Source organism: Desmodus rotundus, chromosome 9 (genome assembly GCF_022682495.2).
Source record: "Desmodus rotundus isolate HL8 chromosome 9, HLdesRot8A.1, whole genome shotgun sequence".
NCBI classification, from domain to species: domain Eukaryota; kingdom Metazoa; phylum Chordata; class Mammalia; order Chiroptera; family Phyllostomidae; genus Desmodus; species Desmodus rotundus.
Window position 1 is genome coordinate 107,296,491 of NC_071395.1, and position 20,952 is coordinate 107,317,442.

Genomic DNA, 20,952 nt, shown 5'->3' on the forward strand with positions numbered 1-20,952 from the left:
AATGATCCTGAAATACTGTCAGTGTACTTACTGCCACTAAACTGTACACTTTAAAATAGTTAAAATGGAAAATTTTATGTGCATTTTACCACTATAAAAATACTAAAAATAAAAGTGTGGTAAATCTTTCCAAAAGAAGAAAGGAATAACAGGACAGAAATGGGTTTTTCAAAGACTAAAAAAGCAAATCTTAAAAAATAAAATAGGAGTTAAGAGAAGGGATTCCAATACGGAAGAAAAGCAATCATCAACAAACACTAAAAAATTGAAAAAAATAACTATCAATCCTGAAAATCTGTATTAATTTAATCTCCAACATTTTGTTAAGTAATCTTTTTAAAAATAACACCTGCCTCTTCTCATTTTCACTTCTGCAACATTTAAAAGATTAAGTTACTTAAGAGGCATTAACTGCAAACTACTTCTAAATTCCTACATGATAAACATTCAATATTTAACTTAAACCTCATAATACTACAGAACACCAATGTCCACCCAAATCTCGTAATTCTCTTTTCACTCTGCAGCTCTATATAATTTTTTTAAAGATTTTATTTTTCATTTTTGGAGAGAAGGGAAGAAGGGAGGGAGAAAGAAAGGGAGAGAAACAACAATGTGAAAGAGAAAGATCAATCAGTTGCCTCTTGTAAGACCTGGCCTTCAACCCAGGCATGTGCCCTGACAGGGATCTATATGATTTAATGATAAAAGAACCTCTTCCTACCAATAATTGGGTACTATTTTTAAAGTAATTAAGCCTTTAAAATATTTAATTTAGGGCAACCATGCTTTAAATTAAAAAAATATTGTCTAAAAATTTATAACTATCTAAGATGATTTAACCTCTAGCACCAGCTTCATACGTATTCTAGAGCTGTCTATGCATGTTTTTAATTTTATTTTGATGTGCAGATCTATACATTTTAACACATATATAGATTCATTTAGCCACCATAATCTATTTACAGAAAGGATTTAAACTTTTTTAATGCTTAGCCCTGGCTGGTGGGTGTGGCTCAGTGGGTTGAGCACCAGTGTATGAACCAAAGGGTCACAGGTTGGATTCCCAGTCAGGGCACAAGCCTGGGTATTGGCCCAGGTCCCCAGCTGGGGGCGTGTGAGAGGCAGCCAACTGATGTTTCCCCGCAATATTAGTGTTTCTCTCCCTCTCACCTTCTTTTCGAAAATAAATAAATGAAATCTTTTATTAAAAACTTAGTTACTTAATCGTAAGTAAAGAAGCCCAAATTCCAAATCCAAACTGCAGTTATTTCAAAGTTCATGCTCTTTCTCTCATGCTACTTTGTGACTTTCTTTTTTTCCAGGAAGAAAAGGCAACAGGGAACACTGGGAGAAGAATATCACATTTTCCATAGCTATTACAAATTTAAAATGCAGATGATATTCACTGTAGCATCTCTTACACACACACACACACACGTAGAAACAAATATACAAGAGGGGAAGAGTTTAAGACTATTTGATTAATGCAACTCTTAGGAGTCATCAAAAAAGTTTTAAAAATATATAAAAATATGTTAATTTTAAGTAAAATACAAGGGGAAAATAAAAAAGTAGTTCACTGATTATGACTTCTAAGACTATGTGGACAAGAACTAAGCAAGAGGCACTCTGCAAATGTAACAGGAACTGATAAATGTATCTGAAGAAAAATATCTAATACACACCTAAAGTTTAGTTTTTAAAACAATGTAAGTATCTGTTGATTTTAGCGATAGCTGACTTTAACAGCCTGAGAAATATTCCACAAATAACCATAACTAACTTAGTGAATTGAGAGATTACTTCTCACTTAAGAGTATTTGTTTGATCTGAATAAACAAACCAACATTTGAGAAGTATATACACTAGTTTATACTGTTTACTTTTTAAAAAACATACCCTTTTAAACACTATGGAACCACAACACCTGGTAACAAAGAATAACACCTACCAACAAACAACAACAAAAAAGGTATTTTTCAAACAAGAAAAATGATCACATCTTCCATCATTTCAGTTCTTTAAACCAGTTACCAATTTGAACTCCTGATTTTATTGCTCTTTTGCTGTATGACCGCATACAAATCGTTATATTTCTTATCCATTGTGTATTCATTTATAAACTGAAGGATTTGAACTAAACACTCTTTTATATTATTTCTTGGTCTAAAATTCCATGAATTTGCAGATTTAAACTGAATTAAAATTGCCCTACAGAAAATGGCTAATTGACTAAAATATGTTAATACAAAAACATAAATACCTCCCTGACTGGGGAGCTCAGTTGATTGGAGTGCCATTCCAATACACAAAAATTGCACATTCATCCATGGTCAGGGTACATAAAGAGCAACCAATGAATGCATAAATAAGTGGGACAACAAACCAATGTTTCTCTCTCTCTCATCAATAAATAAAAATTTTAAAAAATAAATAAATACCATCAATTCCCACAAAAGCAGATAAAGCATAAAACATTTTTCATATGCCACCAAAATAAATGTAGCCTCATCTAATTACATGAAAACCAAGTAAAAGCAAACAAAAAACTAGGCAACTTTGTGTTTGGTGATGATTTTTTAGATCAATATCAAAGGCATGATCCATGAAAGAGATTGATAAACTGGACTTAAAACTTCTGTTTTTCCATAGACACTGTTAAGAGAAAGAGAAGACAAGCCGCAGACTGGGAGGTAATATTTGCAAAAGACAGATCTGATAAAAGACTATTATCCAAAATATACAAAGAACTCTTAAGTCATTCAACATCGATGATCGGTTGGTTGCCTTCTGCCCACATCATGGACCTAACCCGCAAGCTAGGTATGTGCCCTGACCGGAAAAGAATCTGCAACCTTTCAGTGGGTGGGATGATGCTGCAACTGAGCCACACTGGCCAGGGCTAACGTCTATATATTTTTAAAAAGTAAACAACAAAAAGGGAAGGTTAATAAATTGAGTAAACCCAGTCAGTATTTCTAAAGCATTTCTCCCAAACCATATGTCCATTTAAAAACTTTACTATAAAGCTGTAAAACTGATAACAACATCTAAGAAACAAAACAAAGGTAGTAGGGCTTTCTTTCACTTTTTACTTTCTTATGATGTAACCTGAACTATTTATTTATTTATAGAGGAGAGGGAGGGGAGGGAGAGAAATATCCATATGAGAAACATCAATTGGTTGCCTTCCATATGCATTCCAACCTGCAACCCCAGCACGTGCCCTGACCAGGAATTGAACCCGTGACCTTCTGCTTTTCAAGACACTACCCAACCAACTGAGCCACACAGAGCAGGCCAGGACTGATGTGACCTGAACAATATCTACTTTTATATTTGCTTTTAATAACACATTTTAATGAAGGGAGGCACAATATTCTAAAAAAAATTGAAGACATTGTTAGCATAAAGTTTCCTCTCTTGTGACCAGAATATTGGACTAGGTAACACATCTAGATATAAGATTAAAGTTCTACTTAGAAGTTCAGTCTAACAAAATATCTGGAGAGGAGTATTTTACAAAAACACCCTTAAAAGGCATAATTTGTGAACAGTGCAAATAACCTTTAAAAGGACTCAAAAAATAGGGGGCAAGAGCAAGGCTGTGGAAGTAGTCTTTACAGTAGTTAACTTAAAAAAAAAAAATCTTGTGCGAACCAGCCTCTTTAATTTACATAAAAGGACATGTTAGTCTGACCCAACACATAATATTCACTAATTTTCTGCCATCTACTAGAACTTTGTTGGCAGGAGACATGAAGATGAAGAAAGAGTGCCTAGACTTAAGGAACATGCCTCCTGGAGGAAGACACAGGTAGCAGATGATTACAAGGTAAGTACCATGACAGAGGTACGAATGAAGAGCTGGGGAAGCACAGACTGGAAGTGTCAGGCAAGACTTCAAAGTGAAAGTGAACTGGAGCTTAGCCGGGTGCAAGGGAGAAGTATGGGTGGAAGAGTATAAGGCTGGCTTTACCAGGCACAGGGTTCTTTCTCTGATCTATCATTTACTCTGCCACTTAGTAGAGTGGCGTAAGATTTGTTTTTTACAACTGTTAGGATTTTTTTTTAAAGGGGGGGGTACTGAATATATGGAAAACAAAGGGAGAAATTCATGGAGAAGAACAAAGACAGTGGAAATTTAAAGGGAACTGCCTTAAAGATTAGATAGTTCCTCAAAGAAAGAGGACTGTATTTGTTGGCCATTAAAGTGGTGAAAGGAGATACACGAAAGTGTTTCTTTAACAAAAGAATTAAGCATCCTTGGTTATCACAAAAGACACAGAGAAACTACTACAGATTAGAGACAAAGAATAACTAAATGCAATCAATGTGGAATCCTAGATGAGATCCTGGAACAGAAAAAGGGCATTAGAAGAAATGCCCTTTTAGTTAATATTATTGTACTAAACTTTATTTCCCAGTTTTGATAATTATATTATGGTTATTGTGTTGATACTGTACTAGGGGAAGTTAGGTGAGCGGTATACCAAAATTCTATACTATTTTTGCAACTATACTATAAATCTAAAATTACTTTAAAATAAAATCAAAAAACAAAAACCTTTTAGTTATGGGATAATCTCCACTCACATTATTAATAGAAAAACCAAAGTGCTGAAAAATGTGTTTGCATGCTACCTTTTGGAAAGGAAAGAATGCCTGATTATATATTATGTATCTCTGAAAGAACAAAATGTGATTAGAAACAGTGGTTGTTTTTGAGAAGGTTAAATGCTTTACTTTTCACTCTGAAACCATGTGTCTCTTTTGAATGCTGTACTATAGTGTAATCATCTAGAAGAGAAAAAAAGAAATAAAAAGAGGAAGGAAGGAATAACTATAAAATGTGATTTCAAACACCTAGAGCACAAAGTATAGAAGTAGTGGGGGTAACAAGTAATAAATATTTTATTTCTTGCCTCTCTCCCCTCCTCCCAATTTTTTTTAAGTCATTCCGATGAACTTAGACCTAAGGAGATCATTCCTTCCAAAAATAGTAATGCATCTGATTATCTAAAGGCCTCAGCAGGGATTTGAAGAGAAGTATTTTTTTCTCCTTTACCCTTCTTTCAAAACCTCATTTACATCCCTCAACTCCCATTAGAGCTAGGATGATCATATAAATAAATCATACAAATCAGGGCACTTTGAGAGAAAAACGAGTGGTAACAGTAACTATGCCAGGACAAAAGCCATAAACTAGAACATATGGTTAGTCTAGTAAAAACTCACAGATTCCACCGTAGAGCATTCCTAAAACTGAGCCCTATCTTTTTGCACCTGGCTCTACTAAACTGCATATTGTAGACATTCCTGACTCTCTCTACTCCAGATCTCTCCAACCAATATTTATCTTTTGTACTGTATTTACCATTACTTCTTTAGAGATGAGAGATGACCTAATGTCACTAAGTGGATCTATTAATCATAGTCCTACATCACAACTCAAGTAACATACTTGCTTATAATCTGGACTTTCTAAATTTAAAACATATGATGCTGATATCACCTGCCATGGACACACACACAAAAAAAATGTAGGTATGTACAGCAGATAGAGCCATACTGGATAGCTTCCATCTATGAATAAAACCAGTCCTCCTCTGTCACCAAATGAATGAGAGACCTCGTCTCTGTCCTCTTCTCCTTTACTCATTCCAAACAGGCTAAGTGTACTATTATCGTAAACAATTCAGAAAAGTGTCTCTGGAGGGAAAACCTACCCAAGAAGGAATGGACATTCTGGGAGATTATTGTTGTCATTTTATTTGGATAGTTAAAATTTATTTCAATTTAGAAAGTGGACAGGAACACCACTGTGGTCAATTCCTCAAAAACCCCAATTTTTCACTATTGTTTTCATAATTATATAGTCTTATTAATAACAACTTCCAGTATATTATTATAAAAACCAAAGACCTCTGAAGCCAGAGAAATCATCATTACCATCTGTCCGTTGCATAACCTTGGGCAAAAAATCAAACCTCACACTAGGCCTAGCCCTGTTTCCCCAGCTGTAAAATCTAGATGATTACACTATAGTATTACTGCATAGGTTGTGGGGTTTAAAGAGGTACAAAGTAATGAATTATTATTTTAAAGATTTTATTTTTTAGAGAGAGGAGAAGGGAGGGAGAAAGTGAGGGAGAGAAATACCAGTCAACTGCCTTTTCCATGCTCCCAACTGGGGACCTGGCCCACAACCCAGGCATGTGCCCTGACTGGGAATTGAACCAACAACCTTTCAGTTTGCAGTCTGGCATTAAAACCACTGAGCCACACCAGCCAGGGCAAATTATTATTCTAAAGCACTGGTGAGGCCAGTCAATAACCCAGAAGAATAAATTCAGGTATTAAATTTAATTATTACATGTAAATTAGTAGAAAAAGTAACTGGCTGGCAATCTCAGCAAATAACTTCAGAACTGGAAAACACACTGGGTCATGGGTATGAGCACAGCACACGCTCGTCTAAAAATACACACACACCTGCTCGACACGTCAAATTTTCTGGATAATTTGACCAGAAGAAAGGATTGGTTTTCAAAAAAGCACTACACTGGAAAATTAGTAATTTTTAAAAACCCCACAGGAAGAATCAACCTTTTTTCAGTAATAAAAGGAAACACAGCAAACAATTCTTGAGGCATTCAAAAACGATAGGGAGACAATAGTTCAAATTCCTCTGGAGCCCAGAGTAATGCATATTATTTCTTACACCACTGGCTGGTATGACAGATCTCTAGGCAGATATTTAGCAAAACTTCTGTACAAGTCCACACAGAACCAAGTGTATGTATGTACACTTGTATCACACAAAAGGAAATTCACAACTAAAAGATGACTGCTATAATAGTACATAATATACGATAAAGTGAGATTGTAACTATAATACAACCTCCATACTTGAAATATTCCTCAATTGGCTTCATAGGATATCACAGAAATAGCTCAACCTAGATAACCCACAGCACGGCAGGAAGCTGAGCCTCCAGTCTGGGCATCCTTCTCTGCCTCTCCAAAGCCTACGTACTTGTCTTTACTTAACCATTAAGTCAAGTATCTTGGCAATTCTAGGTGCCAGATCCTGACTTGATGCTGGAAAAAAACAAAACAAAACAAGACTCTCATTCAAAGAGTTCTAAGTCCAGTGAGATGAGATAAATTACAAGCAAGTATACATAATAGGATAGGCAAAACGGCACAGTGGTTAAAGGCTGAAACTGGCCCAAACTACCTTTTCAACTAGCTATGTGAATAGGATTAAGTTTTTCATTTGTAAAATGGGTAAAATGGAACCTACCTTACTGGGGGATTACATGAGATAATAGTGCACAACACAGCTCCTAATAGAGTACACACTCTGTATTGTTAGCTAGTAAAAAGCGCTATTACTGAAATACGGCCAAAGTGCTGTGGGAATACAGAAAATGAAGAAACTAACTCTGTTTAGGGAAGATGTCAGCAATAACATCGAACTGAGTCATGAAAAATAAGTAGTAAGAATTCCAGACAGGTAAGAACCTAGATGAAGATAAGAATTAGACTAACTGATCCAGATAGCAGAAACTGCAGGATGGCAGGACGAGGGGAAGAGAGAAATAGACCTGTTAACAAGGGCACAGATGCTTAAGAGTCTTCTCATTAGCCAAGCTAGTGAGTTTGGATCTTGAGAACATCAGGAACCACAGAAAGAGTCTCATTTTAGGAGAGATCAAAGTTCAAATCTGAGTTTACTAACTTTGTGGCCTTGATTTCTCCAAGCCTACTTACTCATCTATAAAATGAGGGATACCACCACCTGGTTTGGAAGGTTATTTCAATTAAATACTTCCAAATGCCTGAGCATGGGGCCTGGCATGAAACACATACTCAACAAAAAGTAGCTGACAATATCATCACTAGATATCACAGCAGTCAACTTTTGATGTCAATATTAGTCAAGGATAAATTTATAGTACCCTAATTTGACAGTCTCCAGGAAGTACCATTCTCCTCTCCTGGTTACTTTTTTTACTAGAACAAATGAACAAAATAGACTGATTTTACCTCTTTTCTATCCTTTTATGATGCAATGCTAACAAATAGGCGCACAACAAATGTTTGGGAAATGGAATGGAATTGTTTGGAAGACCTATATAGAGCAAAAAGGTTGACAAGAAGCCATTAAGCAAGCGATTAAACTGAGATGTTTTGGGAAAACTATGTAATATTTAATGATAAGCATATTAACTATGTCCTAACAGTTAGTTAATTGGTGAAAAATACTGCCAGGCATTAAAGACAGACAATGCTTTACATTCTGTAGACAATACCAGCTCTCATCTCCTGGAAAAGAAGCCAGTGTATATACCGGGGCAGAAAGAACACTACAAAAGAAATCACAAGATTAAAGTTCAAAACCCAGCTCTATACTAGGTAAAATAATTTATTGGGACTCAGCTTCTTCATCTATAAAATAAGAGTTACTACCTGTTCTATTTACCTCACTGAATTAGTGGAAGAGTTAGACAAGAACATACATAAGGGCACTTATTAAACCATAACAGCACAGAACGACAGTATTACCATTCTAACATCCAGGTTAGTTGATTTTACAGTATCCTGGTGTCTCAGTTCCTTAACATCCTTTTTTCTAATGACCTTTTCCCTTCTACCTTAGCCATCTCACTCTCACAGTCATTACCAACATTCTCAAGCCTTCCATAATCTCTACTGCAAACACTGTGCTCTCCAACCACCACCTTCTATCTTTCCAGTTTGCTTCCTCAAATGACTCCAATTCTTAAAACCCACTGGAACCTACAATCCACGGATCCAACTTTTCACTCCACAAGCGATCCCGAGACCCGAAGGTCCTCACTTATCTTCCAGCTAAGCTTAAAATCACATAATCACTCCCCTGTATACATCTTCCCCCTTGTCCCCACTCTGCTTAACGGGAGACTGGCTTTCACAGCTTTAACTGTGTGTTTGGCACATCCAACGCAATTGTACCTGAATGACTAATCTTCCTCGAAGGAAAACTGCTTTGATGTCTACCCCCATTTAAATACCTTAAATAGCTAGTACATTCCTGTTTAAGGCATTAAAATAAAACTTACTTTTGTAGCCCTAGCTTTCACTTTTTCTCTATTACCAACAATTTATTCATTGTCCTAAAAAAAAACCAAACCCAATTTTGCTTGTTCCACTGCTATACTTTTGCCCTGGCTATTTCCTCCAACCGAATGCCTCCCATTCTTTTCCATTGCAAGGATGCACTCCCATCATCTTTCAAAATCAGCTTAAATGCTTATTTCTTCATAAAGCCATGCCCAATTAACGCACTTTAAGGGCTCTCCCCTTTCCTTAAGAGTTTTGCATTTACTGACTATACTAGTCATCTGATAATCACGCTGGCCTTATGAGTAATAAACTAAATATTGTTATTTTTTGTTACCTCTCCATCTAGAACAAAAGATCCTTGAAAAAAACTTCTTAACCAACTTCTCCCACAGACATACACATACTCACTAGTACAACTACTATTCAAATAGTTTTAACGATCTTTTTAAAAATTAGTTTATCTGTAGAAAATAATCCCAAGATCAATATATCTTTTGGTATCTCTTCTGCAGATGATACCCTAAAATATTATTAAACCAATTATATTTTCAACCACTTTTCCTTTATCGTTTAAGATACTTCACACTACTCATAGCAACAAGGAAAATTACTGATCCCACAGCATATAATCCACAAGCATCAGCCTCTGTAGCTTCTTCTGTAGTCGAGACGTAGGGTATGAAATTCGTTTCTTGGTTTTTGATCAGTACTGCCTACCAAGTGGGTGAAAAATGGTACATGAGACCCGAGTACTGACTTTTCTAACAATCATTTAAAATGTCAGCCACAAAACATGATCAATGACTTTTTTTCTATTTCAACTTTTTTTTTTTTTAACTTCACACAAGGACATGTTTTCATTGCTTCTAGAGAGAGAAGGTAGGGGGTGGGGGAGAGAGACAGACAGAGACGGACATCCATTGGTTGCCTCCAATTCACGCTCCAGTACATGCCCTGACCAGGGACTTACAGTACAACCAACTGAGCCACTCTGGCCAGAGCTCTATTTCAACTTTAAACCTGTAGAGCTGTTTTTTATTTTTATTCTATAAAACACAGAGTTAAATTGAAATTCCTCTTTGAAATCAACATAACTGCCAGAGAGTGGCAAGGATGACAATAAATAATTGATACCTGGTGAGATGAGACCAAATGTACTATTACAAAGATAGTTTCTGGTTGCTTGAGTGACACACAATGAAAGATTTATCTGACTTCAACGTCATCAGTAAAAGTAAGAAGTAAGGCAAATAACAGGAAATTCATGTTTCAGCCCTAGTTTTAATTTCTTACTATCTACACCACTTACTACAACATTATGTGCTATTAACCTACGTTCAACGCCAAAGCAACTTTAGCTATTTTTCTTCAATACAACCCTAAATTAGGTAAAAAATACTAAATGTATTTGTTAAATCCCAAAGAAATCATTTAGTGTGAGCATGACAATACACTACTTTGTCTTTCAGATTGAGCATTTTTTAATTTTTTGCATTGACTTACACAATATGCATTAAGCACACTTGATTAGGCTTCCACAGTTAAAGGGACAATTCACGTCTTATAGCTGGAAAATCATTACAACATCTTCTGGTATTCACTGCAATATCAAATCAATGACTTCTTTCAGTATTTGTGGTGGTCATTTGTAATTCCTTTGGTAATTACCATGAGTCAGCTTTCACTTAATACTAAATGGCAATGCTAATATGAAAAGAGAATTAATGCCAGACATACAAACAAGCAAAAGTGCCAAGTTGTTTCAGGGAAAGAATTTTAATAGAATTCAAGAACTGGATGTCTACCTCAAGCTGGAATCCATTTTCATTAATAAAATATTAGAAACGTATTAAATCACAAGAACAAAGATGAAACCTCTACATGGATTTCAAATCCATAATTCAAGATCTCATGAACTTCTGCTTTCCTTTTCAGAAAATGGTGATTTTGACCACATGAAGAAAACTGTCCTTTTATTCATTTTATCATGTACCCAAATAGATAGAAATTACATGGAATGTGCCTCAGCTATGAAGCTGCACAATCAAGATAGGATAGCTAATTACATATGTGTTGTTTTTTTATTTTATTTATTTTTTTCATACTTTTTTTTTTTAATGCAAGTCACAAATTTTAGTTCTGGTTATGTACCTTATCATAAAGACCCCCAAAAATGTGATAAAAGAATCTCTCTGCAGTACATGCATAAATTACAAAGGGAGACTACAACAGGACATCTATTTTCCTGTAATGTTGATAGCACTGGAACAGCCCTGTGATAATCAGACTAAGAGTCCATATATTTGTTCGGATCTGTTTCTTCCCAATCTCCCAAGCCTGCTGTGAAAACAAATAAGCGTACCATCACATGAACCCTATGAGCAGTCACTGGCATTCCCATTCTCCCTTTAATGCAACTTGTTAATGTCTTTCTCTGTGATGTTATTCCTTGATATATCGCATGTTTTTAAGTGCCTTTTACCTTAAATATATAACTGTACCCTTCAAATCACCACCAGGGAGCCTTACCTTATGCTAACCTTATTTGGTCACTCTTGAACACCTGAGATTATAGTAACCAATAATTTTGAATTTATTAACAATTAAAACACCTTCAGTATTTTGAAATCTGTACATCCTTGGATCCAATACTTCCCACCTACCGTAGTATGTATGTGAAAGAGAACAGTAATGATTTTGCATAAGTTTCATTTTCCCGAGCAACGCTGACACTGATTTTCCTTGCTAGTAGCATCAATGGGAGATCCAGAAGAGAGAGATTAGAACACCTTCATGTGTCATCTCTAGCATGCCTGCATTAGAATGCCAACTCAATATTACACAGTACCATACAGAAAACACAGTAATATGCTTCTGTGACCTAAGTATTTTTAAACCGTCAACATCCTCATTTAGTGGTCTCAAGTAAGATTTATCTGAAGGTCACATCCTAGTATCATACACGAAACACAAGGAAGAATCCTACAAACATCTTACATAAAAGTAATACATGACTTGCTTATTGCTATTTACCATTATGATTACTTATATAGATTACAGAAAACTCTTGAGTAATTTTTATTATGACCTTTATTGATAATATTTCTCTCATTATCACTTTATCACTATTATCGTAGCCCCTTTCATTAGAAATCTAATGCAGAATGCATCCAGAACAAGATATAACAAGAGGCTCCTTTATATCACCAGTCTGCTGCAGGTACACAAACTGAAGAACACTTCTTCACCAGGATTCAGCTGCATCACCATTAATAGCTGCGCAATCACTAAATGCTGAGCTGTGTATTTAATACCTTATAGTTGTATGTCACTGCACAAATAAAATTTTCTTTAGTGAATCTATTACTCAAAGTGCTGAATATGTCTACATCTTAAATTTTAGTATGTATTTTCCATTACTTTGTGTAACATTTCAACCTGTGAACAAATATGACTTAATCTGGTAAATGTAAGCCAAAGTCATGTCTCATTCAGAAACTGAGGACAGATTCTGCAAGGAGTAGTTAAAAGTCACAAAGTATTAAAAAAAGCAAACAAACCATGAGCCTAGATCACAAAGATTTGCAAAGATAAAATACCACTTAAAAAGGTTACACAAAAGAATGTATCAACTAAAACAACAGTTAACAATATATCCTGTGTAACAGTATCATTGTCAGAGCCTCCCCAGAAGCCCTTGGGAAACCAACAAGAAACAGATCTGAACAAAACAGAACAGAGTAAAAACTAACTGTACCACTACTCTAAAAGCTTATTTATTCTTTGTGACCTACACATTTTTCCTCCATAGTTGACGACTCAATTAATTATATAAAATACATAATTGCCAGCAGAGATAATGGTCCTGAGCACAGGTTCAAGAGTTAAAAAGCCCAAGTCTGAATCCAGGGTCTGCCATTTACCAACTTCGTGTACTCGGTCAAGTTTTTTAACTCTCTGTGCTTCAGTTCCCCCATTAGAAAATGTAACAGTACCTATCTCAGCTACGTGGAGATTTGAGACAATACACATAAAGCCTGTAGAATAGTACCTGTTCATTATTATAATAAAGTTACCAAAAAACTTTTAAAACCTGTATGTTTATTAACCAATGCCAACCTGATATATTTAATTTTTAAAAAAGCTTAAATGTATATCCCTGATAATGATTACTCTTTATATTCATAAGTGCTTCAAGTAGCATACCACAGTTAGGCTCCTCACTATACTATACAAAACACCTTTGAAACTTTCTAACAGTGAACCCACTTCTGACTCCATACCAAGTTCAAGAGACAACTTGATGTTGTCTCCGAAATTTGTACTTGATGATAAATTGGCAAAGAAAACGACAGCCACCTAGAACTTACCAGAGAAGATGCATGGAAAAATGTCCAATACTGTACGACCTCTTTAAAGCAACAGGATCTATGTACTGTGTTTTGGAAACCTACTCTGGATTTGTTTTCAAGTATACTGAGTGACTTCACCTTGTTTATCACTTAAAATCTTAAAAGGTGGCCACATTTCATTTTGCATACCTTGACCTTGAAAAATGTTTGATATACTACATGCAGAGACATCCTATTACATTTTCTCTCCAATAACTTAAGTCAAAGGACATCATGAATGAAAATCAACCTATACTTTTCCCTTTAGTAAGACATCCAGAAAAATACTACTTTATTTTTCTGAATGCCTTTTTAGAAATGTTAGCACAATAACTTATAAAAGTTTTAACATCTTACAATTGTCTAAAAGGTTTCATTCCCAATACCCTACTTACCCATCCATAACACTAGGACACCTTTAAAAAAAACAAACAAAAAGCCATTTCCCTGGCTGATTCCATACAGCAGTAATTGGTTATTCCAACATAAAAGGAGAAAAGAAACTTAAATACACACACACACACACACACACACACAGTGTCTTCAAAGAACTACCCAACAACTGAAAACAGGTTTTACATAAGCCCAACAATAGCATCAGAAAAGAAAGTCATCTCACTTGAAAAGGTAGAGGCTTTCTCAATTTTTTCAGGTGACAGCATTCATACTCTGCTACCCAGTTTTCAACATCTTCTTTCAAGACCCTGCCAAGTCCTGCTTTTGTTCGTTTAAGCCTGCTGAAATTCTGTGGTTGACAACCATTTTCCCCCAAAACTTAATTGCTCACGTTATCTATTTTCAATTTTACTAGGTCACCTTGAAATTCTCTCCTCCGAAAGCAGTTGAGAATTTTAGTTATCCACATGTCTCTTTAAAAATTACCAATAGACCCCATACATCTTGCAGCCTCCCCGTGTTTTATGGTGCTCGCTCGAGAACAATTTTTCTCAGGGAGCAAACTGCAAACATGAACTGCTTCAAACTTCCCTGGACCTGCATTACATCCTTAAACACCTTGAGATCCCGTCCTGTGCTGCAGCTCGCTGCACAGCAGGCGCGTGATCACAAGGCTTTTCTACGGCCCCCAGGATCTCTCACTGCTGCGAAACTTCTCTAAGAGCCCGATGCACGAGACTGTTCAGTGTTGGCTTATCCTGTCTTCTTACCAACCCAGCCGTCTCGGGCAATGCAAACCCTTCAAACTGCCTTCCGAAACGTATCTAGAATATTCCCGCATTACTTTGAGGAAGATCTGCAGCAGGATAGAAACTAGAGTTCTGAGGTTCATCCCCTGACCCAAATTGCTGTTGCCAGGATATGCGGTAGTAATGCGGTGGTTTCTTTGAGACTCGGAGGATGTATTTTATCCTAGAAATAGCCAATCTCCACTAAATCCCCTTTAACTGCCGAGACTTCTGCGGTAACAATGCTCAACGGGAATTAACACCCGAAAGACGAGGTATTCTAATTTGCCTTTATTTTTTCCTCAATAATGCTTGCAGTTACAAAGCCATTTTTTAAAATTTGCGACTGAAGAGCGAAAAATCAAGCTTTTGCCACTAGTTATCACAGGCTTGGAAAGTCCATAACCATTCTGTGTTTCTTACGAATCTTCTTTCGAGATAATATTTGGGGCGAAGCTCGCTTCGAGGGTAGGAACTTACTCTTTTTCAAGCCCAATTAACGGCCTAATACTAACGACAAAACACTGAGGCTCCGAGAAATTTCAATGTTTGACTAACCAAAAAGGCATCTAACAACTAGAGCATTCTTTTCCGGGTAAAGAATTGGGAAAACAGACAATGAAAGGAATTTATTAGAGGGAGGTAGAGGAAGGACCGCACCGCCCCCCAAAAGTCTTGCAAGCAAAACTCGGGGGTCCGGAGGCCACGGTCCAGCGACACTCGCCCCAACCCTCTTGTCTGTCCCCGGGGAGCCAGCCCTGCGCCTCCACCGGCCGGGCAGACCCGGGGGAGCACGGCCCCCACCGGCGGCCAGGCCGGGGTGCCGAAACCCGAAGCCCAAGTAGGCCGAAGCCGCACGCCCGGCGGCCTGAGTCGAAGAGGTAAGAGAACATGGGGTAGGAAGGGATGCGGCCTCGCCTCCAGCCGGGAGGCCCCTGGAGGAATCGGAGGCGGCGAGGAGCGAGCCGGTTCGTAAGCCAGAGCAGAATCTGGACGGCTAGAGAGCCGGACAGGGGAGGAGGAGGTCTCGGCTCGGCCAGCGCCTTCCCCGGATCCTCGGCGCCGCCCGTGTTTACCTGAAAGTCTCGGTCCTCGTTGAAGCGGGAGAAGCGGTCCGCCATTTTGCCGCCTACACTCCTCTCGGAACGACGCTCCCGGGTTCGCTCCTTCCCTCCCGCGACACCCGCTTCCTCGCTCCCCTCCCCTGTCCCCCGCCTCCTCCCACGCCCACCCAGCGCGCAGGCGGGGAGGGAAGAAGCGAGACGCCGCGTCCGGACCGGAGCCCCGGAGGCGCACGCGCCTTTCGGCCCCAGAGGCGGAACCCTGGCCTCTCCCCGCCAGCGCCGCGCGCCGCCCAGGGCGACCCGGCTCCCGCGCGTGCGCACTCGCGCCGGAGCGCAGCAAGCGCTTCCGGAGAGAGAAGAGGTGGGTACGGGGCGCGCGGGTGCGGGTGTTTTCCACCCGATCCCGTCCCTGGGTATTTCTTTTATGGTCCTCTTTCTTCCCTGTGTTCGCGGAAGCCCCTGCTCTGCTTTTTCGTCAAATGAGCAGCATCGTGTAGGGGCTGCAAGCGCGGATTTTGGAGTGACCGCTGAGTTTCGAATCTCGGTTCCCCTTGAGGGTTAAAACGGTGAACGAGACAGGAAAAATAACTTCTTCCATAGAGCTTCCAGTCCAATGAATATCAGATAAATAATAAAATAATTACATGATTGCTACATAAAGTAAAACCACGTGCAGTGATAAGAGGTACCTCTAAAACGACCTTTTTTTCTACCTGAGGGAACAGCAAGGGGCCCATGCTTTGGGGCAGAGGAAACATTAAAACCAAAGACCCAATGACCGCTAAAAACTTGGCATCCTCAAGCGGTCATTCGAGAGAAGTTACTTCTCTCGAGACCAAAGTTGATCCAAATGAATCAAAGCTGTCTGGGCTGCAGTTTCCTTTTTATAAAATAAGGAACTAGAACTTGGTAATCTCTACTGCCTGTGCCTAGCACTCATTTTGTATGGGTTATGAATCAAAAGTTTTCCATTTTTGGACCTTCCTGAGGACCCCACCCAGCCGTCTTGTTCCCTTAGCCAAAATACATAAAACACAGGAGGGGTAGCAGGACTTCCCTGCTTTGGAAAAGAGTAGTTAACAGAAATCACACAATGGAAAAATGGCTCTCCCCTACCCTGAGAGAGTCAAATGAAATGTAATTTTTTGGAGGAAGGGTGTATATGTTCTATTTTGTTACCCTTTGCCTCACCCAAGCCCAAGTCCAAGCAGAATCGTCAGTTCTAAGTGGCGGAAAGAGCTCCCTACCTAAAGAGAGGCGGAACACAGAATTTATACATTGTAAAGAGACTTGAGGGTAAACGTGGGAGATTGAATGATGTGGCTACACATGACACAATTACCCGTTCTCCCTCTACCAGCCCCACTAAAATGACAGTAAAAGACTAAGAAAGACAATCCTGGCTGTGTGGCTCAGTGGATTGAGTGCTAGCCTGGGAACCAAAGGGTCACTGGTTCAATTCCCAGTCAGGGCACATGCCTGGGTTGTGGGCCAGGTACCCATTGGAGGGCATGTGAGAGGCAACCACACACTGATGTTTTCCCCCCTCTCTTTCTCCCTCCCTTTTCCTCTGTCTAAAAACAAGTAACATCTTTAAAAATATATATATAAGAAGGGCATAAATTCACATAGACAAAGAGACCTGACGAAGGGACAATAGCAGAGGAGACATGTCAACGTTTTGGGAGCTGGAGAGCATAGATAAATGGAAATGGCTTTAGTAGGATGGAGAAAGCAAAGTTTTGGAGTGAGGAAACCAGGAAACCAGTTGAACAATGCTGAGGTGTACCAGAAGGGCTCAGGAATTGGAATTATCAGGTACCACTGAAGGTGAGCGTGTAGATGGGCTGAAAACAGGAGGATTGGTTACAAGGCAGTTGAGAGAGCAGTTAAACTCCAAATCCTTTTCCCACCAAGTGGAGGGTTCTCCTTTGGGAAGGCTAAGCCAGAGGGACTAATATATCTCACACAGCTAAGGAAGGAGATGCCATGCTGAAAATGAAGATTTGATAACAACCAACATTATGGTCAAAGAGCGGGGCTTCTCCAGCAAGAGACCCCAGGATCCCTCTCTGGGAAATGGCTTACGGGGAAAAACATGTACCTAAAAATTAAAGCAAAGAGTGTGGTCTCCCCCATATAATGGTCATGTTCCTGCCCAAATAGCCCACAGAAGGGTCCCTCATTCAGGAATCCCCATCTACACAAAGATTCCACTCAGCTGTTTGTTATGTAGGAGTGGCTAGCCAAAGATTACCAGACATTTGGAGGAAACCCGTAACAAGAAAGATAAAGATACCCCCCACCCCAAAACAAAACAAACAGAAAAAGGAATTCAGAGGAACCAGAGATAATGGAAGCAGCAAAAGAAAAACCATCCAAAAATTACAATCAGTATTCATGAAGCTATAAGACCACATCAGGAAACAAGGAACCACATCAGGGGGCACGGGGTGCCAAAAAAAGAAAAAAGAATATCCAGATATTAAGAAGTAACTTTTGGAAGTTAAAATTTCTCAAGCAGAAATGAAAAATTCAATAGAAAAGTTACAAAATAAAATTGTGGAAATCTCCCAAAGAACAGTAAAAATGTGGACCAGGCCACCTTCACTTTCTCCTTAATTGTTGCAATAGCTAGTAAGTGTTCTGCTTCCGCCATGACCCCTTACACTCAAGAAAGAAGCTATGGTGACCATGTAGAAAGGTCAGTCAGGTCACATCAGTCCCCTGCTCCAGGCCTCCCTGTCATTCACGGGGTAACATCCACCTACCACGACCTCACCTTTCAGACCTCATTTTCTTTTCTTTTTCAGGCCTCATTTTCCTCTCTGCCCTCTGCTTCCCACCCTCTCTGGACACACTGACCTCCTTACTTTACCTTCGTCTTATGGGCCTGTTCCTGCATCAGCCCGTCCCGCTCAGTGGCTCATGTACATACTGTTCTTTCTGCCTATCGTTCTTTCCCAGATATCCACCTTGTTGCCCCTTCATCTGCTAGTCTTTATTCAAGTGTCAGTTTCTAAGTAAGATCTTCCCTGATCACCCTACTTAAAATGACAGTCCTGCGTTCTGAGTTCCCTAGCCTTTTCCCCTAACTTTACTTTTATAGTACTTATTGCTTTCTAAAATGTAATAAAAACTCCATGAGAACAGGGATTTTTCTCCATTTTTGTTCCCCTCTATATCTCCAGCACCTGGAATAAGGAATGGCACCTAGTAGGCACTAAATAAGAATTTGTTGAATGGATGAGAGGGAAAATGGGAAATAACAGATAAGAAAATGTGAGGATCAATCCGATATGTGAGTAGTAGGATTTCCAGAAAGCATGGGGGAAATGGAAGGAAGAGCATACTGAAGAAACAATGTGGAACATTTTCTAGTACTAAGGGCCTGAGTTTCCAAATTGAGAGGGCCCGGCACAAGGAATTAAAAATAACTTGCTGCCAGGTACAGCATTGTGAAATTTCAGGACACGTGAGCCAAAAAGAAGGTCCTGAAGGTTTCTAAAGAGGAAAAATAGGTCACGAATAAAGAACCGGGAAATTGGAGCGATGTTGGACTTCTCCAAAACACCAGAGGGGAGGAGAATGAGGAATAATGCCCTGAAAATCCTAAGAAGGGATGGCTTCCAACCTAGAAATCTATATCCAGTCAACCATTCATAGACTGTGAAAGAGAAAAATGATATTTTTGACCTGCAAGCGCTCAAAAAAAAATATTTCCCATGAACTCTTTCTCTAGAAGCCACTAGAGGATGTTCTACAGCAAAACAAAGGAGAGAGACAAGAAAAAGGGAGACTGGAGATCCAGAAAGCGGAGACACAACCTGACAAAAAGGCAAAGAGAATTCCCAGGGTGACTGGCAGAGACGCTGCAGGATAGCGACTGTGCAGCAGGCCTCAAATAGTCCGGTCCAGACGGGAACAGAAGGACACGGGAGGACAGAGGCCCCAGGAAGGCTGTTGGCAAGCCAAAAAACCCTGATGGAGTATCTAGTGGGTTTGAAAGAGATTCACACTTCTCTAAGATGTGTATGTGGGTGGAGGGGGCGTCAGTGATACGAATATAGAAAACTAAGCAAACGAAAAACAAAAGATCATTAACTTCATGAAGGAAAACTGTATGAAAACCGCGATCTATACTAAGCCTACTAGACAACGTGGTTTAACTGTGAATAATAGTTATAATCACAGTGACGTACAGATCAAATATTGATCTGGTAGAAATGTTTTATAAAAGTGTACTGTGGGGGTGTGGGAGAGGGAGAATCTAAATCTCCTTTCATAATAGGAATTCAATAGATAATGTCTACATTTTTTAAAAACATTTATTTAGTTGTTTTTAGAGAGAGGGGAAGGGAAGGAGAGAGGGAGATAAACATCACTGTGTGAGAAATACATTGATCTGTTGCTTTGTGTGACCCCAACTGGGGACCCAGCCCGCAACCCAGGCATGTGCCCTGACTGGGAATTGAACCCGTGACCCTTCCATTCACAGGCCAGCACTCAATTCACTGAACCACACCAGCCAGGGCAGTCTACATGTTTTTTTTTTAATCAAATATTGGGGGTATATGGAGACAACTGTACTTGAACAACAATACAAAAATAAATAAAAATTTTTAAAAATCAAATATTAGTATGAACATATTCAATATTATTTAGAAATAAGAAATACCTGGAAATAAGTATGATAAAAATAAGGAAGAGTGAGCTAAAAAACGTTGAAAGTGGTTGGCTCCAAATAACAAGAATTGGCAATGAGAAGAACTAGGGAAAGAATATAGAACTGCCATTTTTCTTCCAGACGTCCCCACCCGTCACCCTCACCCAAAGTCAGACTCTTGGCAGCCAAACGGCAGGAGCAGGACCGCCTCTGAATCTCCAGCCTGCAAAAGTGTCGGGTCGGTGAGCATGGACCTACGGCTGTGCAAGAGACGAGAAATATTTTTCCTCTACCCTTTTAAATTCTTGACTGGGGCCCCTGTAACAAAAGACAGATTAACAAGGGGAAAAAGCATGCCAATTTCCTTAATAGAAGTTTTAAGTGATATGGGAGCCTTCACAAGGAAATGAAGTTCTGAAGAAATGATCAAACCTGAGTAGTTGTATGCTAGGCTGGGTAAAGAGGGGGAAGGTGTGGAAAGATATGACAAGACAAGGACCACGAGCTAAGCACAGTGAACTGGGGAAAGT

At 39.0% G+C, this 20,952-nt stretch overlaps 1 protein-coding gene across 3 annotated transcripts in view; it reads right to left on the minus strand.

Moving 5' to 3' along the window:
- The window catches only part of GPATCH8 (G-patch domain containing 8), a 73,081-nt gene extending 57,104 nt beyond the window's left edge, over window positions 1–15,977 (minus strand). For 2 of the 3 annotated variants that reach the window (XM_024553597.3, XM_045190009.3), the window contains exon 1: window positions 15,769–15,977. In XM_024553597.3, coding sequence (XP_024409365.2) covers window positions 15,769–15,813 — 45 coding nt within the window. In that variant the 5' untranslated portion in view covers window positions 15,814–15,977. The remainder of the gene's footprint in view (window positions 1–15,768) is intronic. The other variant, XM_045190011.2, reaches the window with a different exon arrangement.
- Between the last annotated feature and the right edge of the window lie 4,975 nt (window positions 15,978–20,952).